General features: G+C 35.9%; 1 protein-coding gene across 3 annotated transcripts; it reads right to left on the bottom strand.

Moving 5' to 3' along the window:
* Nucleotides 1–728: 728 nt before the first annotated feature.
* Nucleotides 729–7,614, bottom strand: LOC106068331 (uncharacterized). 3 transcript variants are annotated; one of them, XM_056007198.1, is made up of 3 exons: nt 7,430–7,614; nt 7,261–7,346; nt 729–2,731 (listed from the first exon to the last, which is right to left on the bottom strand). In XM_056007198.1, the coding sequence occupies exon 3, from the start codon at nt 2,631–2,633 to the stop codon at nt 999–1,001; it is 1,635 nt and encodes a 544-aa protein (XP_055863173.1). In that variant the 5' UTR covers nt 2,634–2,731; nt 7,261–7,346; nt 7,430–7,614; the 3' UTR covers nt 729–998. The 3 variants fall into 3 exon arrangements, with proteins under 3 accessions (XP_055863173.1, XP_013083131.2, XP_013083122.2); XM_013227677.2 differs by lacking the exon at nt 7,261–7,346; XM_013227668.2 differs by lacking the exons at nt 7,261–7,346; nt 7,430–7,614 and adding an exon at nt 5,726–5,912.
* Nucleotides 7,615–8,329: the final 715 nt, after the last annotated feature.

Raw genomic sequence — 8,329 nt, 5'->3', positions numbered from 1 at the left:
ATTTTACTTAGCTTTTATTGTGTAATTAAATTATTTCTAGCATACATGATGGGAATGCCTTTTTGTAAATGCACTGACATCAGAAGTAGCCTATCTATATATTATATATAGCTAGATGATCCAATTTATTTAGGATGGAGTGGAACCCATTGGCATATGGAAAACTATGGATTCGACTAATCACTGTTACAAAAAACATTCAGCAAATTCATTAACAGCAAGGTGAAACGAATGCCGCATGCTCTAGAAATCCCCCAACTGGACTTATACAGTTACAAATAAAAAGAGGCCCACAAAAGAGGCAGTAAAGCCCAAAAAGAGGAATAGAAAAGAGGTCTAGGGCCCAACGATTCCTATAATGATAAAGCTAAAATTGAATAGCGCAAACGCTGAGGTTTCCTAAAAAGAAAAAAAAAAGTATCAATTAGTTTTGATCAGTCGTTAATTATAAACGTAATCGACTTAGACATATAAATCTGTGTGATAGAAATAGTTTACCGTTTTTGTTTAGCTTTCTCAATGCGCTATGATCCTATCTCTTGTCTGGACCAGTTGTGAAAGGAGCAGGGAAGAGGGGGTATCTTGGTGAATGTTTTCATGATCGTTTTTTAAATGCATAAAAAAAAATTCCCTCAGGGCCACTTAATTATACCACCACATCTGTCAAGTACGATTTCTTTCCCTTGTTAAAAATTTCAAACAAAATAATTAATTAACAAACTAATTGGTTAATTTTAATTTTTTATTGTTTCGTGTGTTGTCTGACTAAAGAAATAATTGTGCGAAATTTCAACTTAATCCGAGATTGGGTGTGGGAGAAATAACGTGTACAAAATTTTACCACACAGACGGAGTGAGTTAACATAAGCTTTGTAATAAAACACTTGTAATTTGGAGTGCATCAACGTTTAAAATAATAAAGTAAAATTGAACCCATCTTCTGCTGTGTCGGCAGATACCGGGGGTGACAGTTTCCAGTTATCGGAAATATCATTTCGTCAAGGACCAGATATGGCCCGCTGGTCGTTGTTTGGGTTTGGCAGAAAATAAAAATCGTAATAAGATTCAGATCTTTCTAACGCTCCATCCCCCCACAAATCCACGCTTGGCACAAACCAGTGAACGAAGTTACTAGTTTCTTGATCTGCAAACCAGTAGTCAATCTTCCAGAACAGGCCTGAAACTGCTCGAAAACAAGAAGGCTCAATTGGAGTATCTCCATAGATGTAAAGCACATCATTGTAGATGAAGGCGCCACGCAACGAATTCTGGATAGACCACAGACGTTTTATTAATATAAAGCCAATACTGTCATCTTGGTTCCTTAGCACCTGGCTTATTGCTCCGTCTCTTTGTAAGATGAAATATTTTGTCTCATTTCTAAAACCAACCAAATTTTTTGCTGATCCTTCAAGATGTCCACAGTCAGTCCATTTATGTTCAGGCACGTCTAAAGAAATCACTGCCAACTTTTCATCAGAGTCAGTGGAACAGAAAATCAAGATACTTTTGTCATAGTCTAAAGCACTCTCTGGATTTCTCATCATGTCAGGGAACTTGATCTCGCTGTGAAGAACTGGAGTTGTCTTCGGCATGACACATTTAATCCTGCAGTTTTTGCCATCAATGATATAAATACATCGGCCTTTAGACAGGACGATGAAATCACTTCCGGATATTTCCGAAACAAATTTCCACTCTTTGTTCGTGAAAACAAAGAGAAGACTTTGAAATTCCAAACTGCTTATCACGTAAAGTTCGTCATCAAAAATGCTCAAATTTGTTATTTTTGCATGGAGGGAACATTTAGGAAGATCTTTCCAATCATCCATTTCAAGGACCAAAGCGCTGACTTGATCCTTACTAGCTGACACTCCTACGTGTCTGACGTGACAGCTTCTATGTAAGGCATAGTGAGGCCAATAGCCATGTATATGTCTCTCTAGTTTATAGCTGATGGCTTCTGTAATTACAAGCTTTGCTTCTTTGTCTTGCTCACACAGATGATGTTTAGAGAGCTCCACTAGACATTCAACACTTGCTAGGCCATATCTCGATGCTCGTAATAGCTTTGAGAACTTAGAACTAGGATCTCCTTCTACGTCTTCTTTGCAGGGCACGCTATTGTCCAATTTTGTTTTTTTCTGGGATACTTCAACCAGATTTTCTTGCAATTGCATTTGATTATATTCAGCCCATTCAAACATGGACCGTAAGACAATATCCTCATTTTTGATCCTAAGCTCTTCACTGGCAACTGCATATATTAAGTCTTCGAAGGTTAAAATTCGCATCAGACCAATTTTTTGGACGAGCCTAAACATATGTAACAAAAAGTTTCTTGCTTTGCAGAGGATGCGATTCGACTGATAAGCATTTGCCTTTGCGTAGATCTTATCAAATGTTTCTAATGAGATCATCTTTCCGACTTGTGTCTCGCAGTTTTCTATAAGAGATGGAATCTTCAGGACATGTGCAGTCTCCCAGATTTCAGACAGGTGTTCGTATCCCCATAAGCCGTTTCCATAATTGTAAATGTTGGTATCTAGGAAATGTCGAAATGTCTCGGCGGAAATGTTTGTCAAAGACACGGTGTCGGATTTGCTCTCAATCAAGTTCAACCTGGATCTCATGAAATGAAAGATTGCAGCGGTTAACACTTTGTTGAACTTAAACCTGTTTCCCTCGATTTCAAATTCCGATATACGATGAAGGCTGTCACAGTTATAAGCTGAAAAGAACCAAAATAATAAAAATACAATATATTTTTTTTAAATTATCTTATCTTCAAATCTTATAAAATACCGACGTTTCTTCGAGAATTAAAATTTGGTCATATGTGTATTCATACAATCTAGACGTGTGTGATAATTTGAGATTTAAACTGTTAACTCATTGGTTTTTCCGGCTGATTCAAGCAACCCGTTACATGCTTTAAAGAAACTAAGATAGAGGGAGCACAGGTCCGAATTTGTCATAGCATACGGAATAATAAATAAGGTATTAATTAAATGTATCTATTGGTAAGGAGCCAATAAACTGTTTCATTTAACACCTAATTGTCTCTCTCTCCATCTCTCAAATATAATAAGGCTTGTCTTCGAGTCCGAAGATTAATGAGAAATCCAGTATTTCTCGTGGCTACGCAGCCCCAGCTTTGACCTACATATTTTGCCACATCCCGGACAAGCATAACCATTGTTCGCCGGTGGTCGATTAAAGGGAAACTCCGATAGTTTTTCAAATTTTAGTTATTGACATATTTAAATTCTGCGTAAAAAGTTGTAATAGTAAACATTATATCATTTTTTATTTAAATGCTCGGAAAATTTTATATTTAATAAATTAGACAGAAAATTCTCCACGCCCCCAAAAAAACGGGGTTCTGCGAGATGTTTTTAGTTTTTAAAAACGTGACGTCACGAGGGTGCTGGCTAAATATACATCTAGACCTATATAACCGATAAACTCTCTAGTGTAGATCTAGACCTATCGGATCGCATTTATTGTTACGCTTCACAGCTAGATCTAGTCTCCACGTTGATTTATAATCGGTCATTGTTTATAAACCTCTATTTCTACTTGAAGAAAATTAAATATTGTTCTTCAGCTTGTTGCAGTAGTTCCAATCACAAAGATAAAATCAGCAAGTATGCTGACACAGAAATTAGTGTCTCTTTTCATTTGTTTCCAAGAGATGAAGTTTTAAAGGGAAAATGGGGAAAATTTATTCGCCTGAAGAGCAAATATTTTACAAAGGCATTAGCTAATTCCTGTTTATGCTCAAACCATTTTGAGAGAAGCTGTTTCAGCAACTTCATTGCTGTGGAAATGGGATTTAAAAAAAAAATTGAAGTTAATACCAGGACAGGTGCAGTACCAACAATACATTGGATTTCCAGGCCAAAGAATTCAATTAATGATACTACTGAGACATTTTAAACAACTGAAGTTCATAAATATAAATGAAATCAGATTTGTGAGCTAGAAATTTACTACGAATACTAGATCTACTATTAAATTTCTTATTTAATAAGTAGATCTATCGTCTACGAAACTCAATTCCAACTTTTAAACTTTTGACCTTGGGGGTGTGTCTCGCCGGCTGAGCCAGCGTCAAGCTCTCTCATCACTTTTTCCATGTCAACCAATGTTAGGTCGAAACAGCACACAAAAATCATAATTTTCTTACGGTCAAACATACAGTCATAATTTATACACCATTAGAAATTTCTTTTAAAGTATTTTAATGATGTAATAACGAAAAATTTTTTTTATCAAAGATAATTTCTTTTTCGCCTCCCTATCAATGAGTATCAATAGGATTTGAGTGCACCGTCGTGACGTCACACAGAAATTCAGTGAAAATCTGACTGTTTTGGATGCGCAGAAAAATTATGTCACAAAAACATCAATTACTAAGTTATTCTTGCAAATAAAAAAAAAAGAATAATATATTCATTATCTATAAATCAAAACACATATTATATCAAAAATTGTCAAAACCATCGGAGTTACCCTTTAAGATGTTCTTTTCGCCGTCTGCGTCTGTCCTCGGCAGCAGATTTTAATCTAACTCTCACAATAACACAACCGTTTAGTCTCGCGTTCTGGAGTCGTCTGCTCTAAATCAGACATGACGACAATGCCTACTTATCATGCAACATCCTCCTTTTGGCGATGGAGTGTCACTATTTATTCATGTATCCTAGCCGATTAGCGTGTCACTGATCGTTTATGAATGATATGCACGTATGTATACTCACATACACACACAAATAAACTATAAGAAAGGGTCAGCGAATGTAGCAGATTTGGTGACAAACGTCTTGCGTACATTAAGATTACACTTATAATATTAGATATGATTAAACATAAGGGCAAATATTTAGGCCTACTTGTTTTCTTTCTAAATTAAATCTAGAATTACGGTAAGGATACAATGGACAGAATACATTTGAAACAGCCATATCAACCAAAATTTAAGGAAATTGAACTAATATGTAAACATTAGTTGGAAGATGATTACAGTGACAATATAACCTACAGTAGTATCAACCACTGAGCTGACAGGAGATCTCACGGACTCTCGCTCTCTGCCTCTCTCTCTCTATATATATATATTTATATATGGAATTTAGCCTCCTGGCCACAACCTCATCCCCCCCCCCCCCCGATATTGCAATATTTAAAACCTGAAAATATTATTTAGATAACATAATGGCATCCCGTAGGACGTAATCATCTTCTTTTTTGAAGTAACGTCTGTATTATATAAGAAGAAGATCCCCCCCCCCCCCCCCAAAAAAAAAATATTTCGAATAAAATATTTTGCAACGAATAAACATTTTATCTATACTATAAAGTAGAATGTAAGGCGTAGGTATGTATGTGCCGAATAGAAATCAAAACCGTTTGACCAATCTTGATAAAACTTGTAGACCTTGTATTGTTTTAGTGCTTTCAATGTTTCAATGAGTCTACAAAAACTCTACATTAATGACAGAGAAAGTATATAGATCTAAATTTTAGATTGATATTTATTCAGTACATTTAGTTTAGTTGACTGCTATGATATATTTATATAGGAACAGCTATTATCGTATCTTAGATCTAGATCTATATAGGCCTATAATTACACTTACAGACGTTACTTCAAAAAAAGAAGATAATTACATCCTATGCTACTTAACTAAGGCTAGTTGTCATCTAGATCTTATGTTACCATCATCGTTGCTTTGAATTCTTTGCCGTTTCTCCATTCAACGATCAAGTATTTTTCATCAATCTCCAGTGTTACAGTTAAAATTATATACTAGACTACTTAGATAGATCTAGTGGACAATAACGCAAGCAACAAGATATCTAACTAAATAGGCACCCATTTAGCTATGTAGTAATGCAAGGAGCTTGGCAAGATCTTACACGGTGCACTAAATCAACAAAGATTGATTATTTTCGGTGCTGTGCAAAAGTTGATGGTATAAATAACTACAATAATAAGGCTTCACTTGGAGATTATCTTATTTTATGAAATACAGACGTTACTTCAAACAAAGAAGATGATTACGTCCTACGAGTGTCTCTACGTAAATCTAGTCATGCATGTTAACTAATGATTTAAATTCTGTCAAGTCACTGGCTTTCCTGGCTGGCTCAAGCAACCCATTCCATGCTCTAATAGGCTATTAGAGCACTAGGTAAGAAGGAGCATTTGTATAAATTTGTCCTAGCATATGGAACAAGGAATATGCCTTTATCTTTGTGTCTTTCTGAGTATTTTATTAGTTTTTTTTTTTTTTTTTTTTTGTATTTGAAGATTATGGTTTAAAGTTTTATGTCTAATTGCTACTTAACCTTCAAGTCTTCTTTCCTGAAGGGTTTCTAAAATTAGTGTTTTTTTATTAAAGGTAAATCAAAAGTGAATATTCGTTTGTTATGAATCTCACTGCTCTTTTTTGCGTATGTTCTAGATTATTTATGTTTTATTGAGTTGAGGGGTCCCAAACAGAGAATGCATATTCCATTATTGGCCTAAACAAGGTTAAATAACATTTTAGCTTTATGTTCTTATTTGATTTGTAGACGTTTATTTTACGGAGGGTGTTGCTTATTTTACGTGTCTATATAGGTATTTCTAGCTGTGGTGTACATATTTAGCCACATTTAGCGCAGACAATATTTGGTTCAGGTCTTCTTACCGCCATCTTCATCTTGTCCTAGGCAGAAGATTACCTTCAAATGTGTATCCCGCAACCTATGTAATAAATTTCTTTCTTCCCTAGTGCTATTAGAGCATGGAATGGGTTGCCTGAGCTAGCCAGGAAAACCAGTGACTTGGTAGAATTTAAGTCATTGGTTAATATGCATGACTGAATGCATAACGCGTAGGATGTAATCATCTTCTTTTTTTCAAGTAACGTCTGTATTATATAAGATAATATATAAGATATCTTCAATTGCTACCGCCTCCCCCCCCCCCGACAAAGAACGTAATCTAGAATGTATAGAAATCAACAACCATGAAGAATGTTGTCTGGTTATAAGGGATATGAACAGTCACTTCCCGAGTTGGGGATACCCAGATCTCAATTCCAAGGAGAAAAAAAAAGAATGACAAGCAGAAAACAGACTAATCTTGTTAAATAATCCTGGTGATATGCCAACCTTCTACTCAATAGCTTGGTTAACACCATCCACTCCAGGTCTAGCCTTTGTAACCAATAATATTTTAAAAAATGCATGAGAGATGTAACTGACCAGCTAGCCACAAGTGACCACAGGCCGATACTCATCTGTATCGATACCTCCTACAGAACACAAAACTCCATTATCCCCAGATAGAACTGCAAAAAAAAAAAAAAAGCAAACTGGAGTATATTGTCAAAACTAACAGACCAATACACCGCATCAAACAAATCATACTCACCTTTCGTCAAAAGAATCCTTTTAGAATCCTTTTAGCAGCGAAGAAGTTTATTTCTACAGGAGCAAGAAAAGATTATAATCCAAACTGGTCTGATTACCTACAACTACTCCACGATGCCACTTTAGAAGCCTGAAATACAGTAGAAAATAATCCTAGTTTAGAAAACAATTCAAAACTAAAAGAAGCCTATGCAGTTGTTTTTAGGAAAAATTACCTCTCTGCTACGAGGAAAGGTCGACATGAAAAAAACAACAACTGAACAACTAAATGTAGATAGAGAATTAGTCCCCTCGAGGAATCCTGGGCATTTAAAAAACGATCATGTAAACCAGCGGTTCTCAACCTTTTTTGCTCGGCGACCCCTTTTTACAATTACCCACTCTGCCGCGACCCCCCCCCCCCACACACACACATACAGCAATAGAAGAATAGACAATAACAATCCATATTTTCGATGATCTTAGGCGACCCCTGGCAAATCGTCTATCGACCCCCCAAGGGGGTCGCGATCCACAGGTTGAGAACCCCTGATGTAAACATTTACCAATATAGCCCCTCCCCCCACCCCTTTCCACAACTGGTCCAGACAATCGATAGGATCATAGCGCATTGAGAATGCTAAAAGCTAAAAACAATTGGTAAAAATATTTATATCCCACAGATTTTATATATAGGCCCATCAAGCGTAACTGATTTAAACTAATCGATACATAACACTTAATATAAGCTTTTTTTTTTTTTTTAAAGTATTTTACATTTTTTTTCTTTAGATATGTCTTCTCACCACAAGAAAACGACATCGTAGATGCCAGGAGAATGAAAACAGCTCTCAGCCGGGTTCATTAGTGATTAAGAGTAAACATCAGTAAAAGTTTGAGAAACACTGCTCTAGATCTAGAG

Source organism: Biomphalaria glabrata, chromosome 12 (assembly GCF_947242115.1).
Source record: "Biomphalaria glabrata chromosome 12, xgBioGlab47.1, whole genome shotgun sequence".
In the NCBI taxonomy this organism is placed as follows: Eukaryota; Metazoa; Mollusca; class Gastropoda; family Planorbidae; genus Biomphalaria; species Biomphalaria glabrata.
The sequence above is the reverse complement of the archived record's forward strand: the minus strand, read 5'-3'. Positions and strand labels throughout refer to the sequence as shown.

Bases quoted from the DNA above. Each gene is read 5' to 3' on its own strand.
- LOC106068331 (XM_013227668.2), bottom strand. From the start codon at position 5,762: ATGGAGAAACGGCAAAGAATTCAAAGCAACGATGATG. The intron at 2,732-5,725 runs GTAACATAAGAT...GGTTCTTTTCAG, and splicing joins AATTCAAAGCAACGATGATG to CTTATAACTGTGACAGCCTT.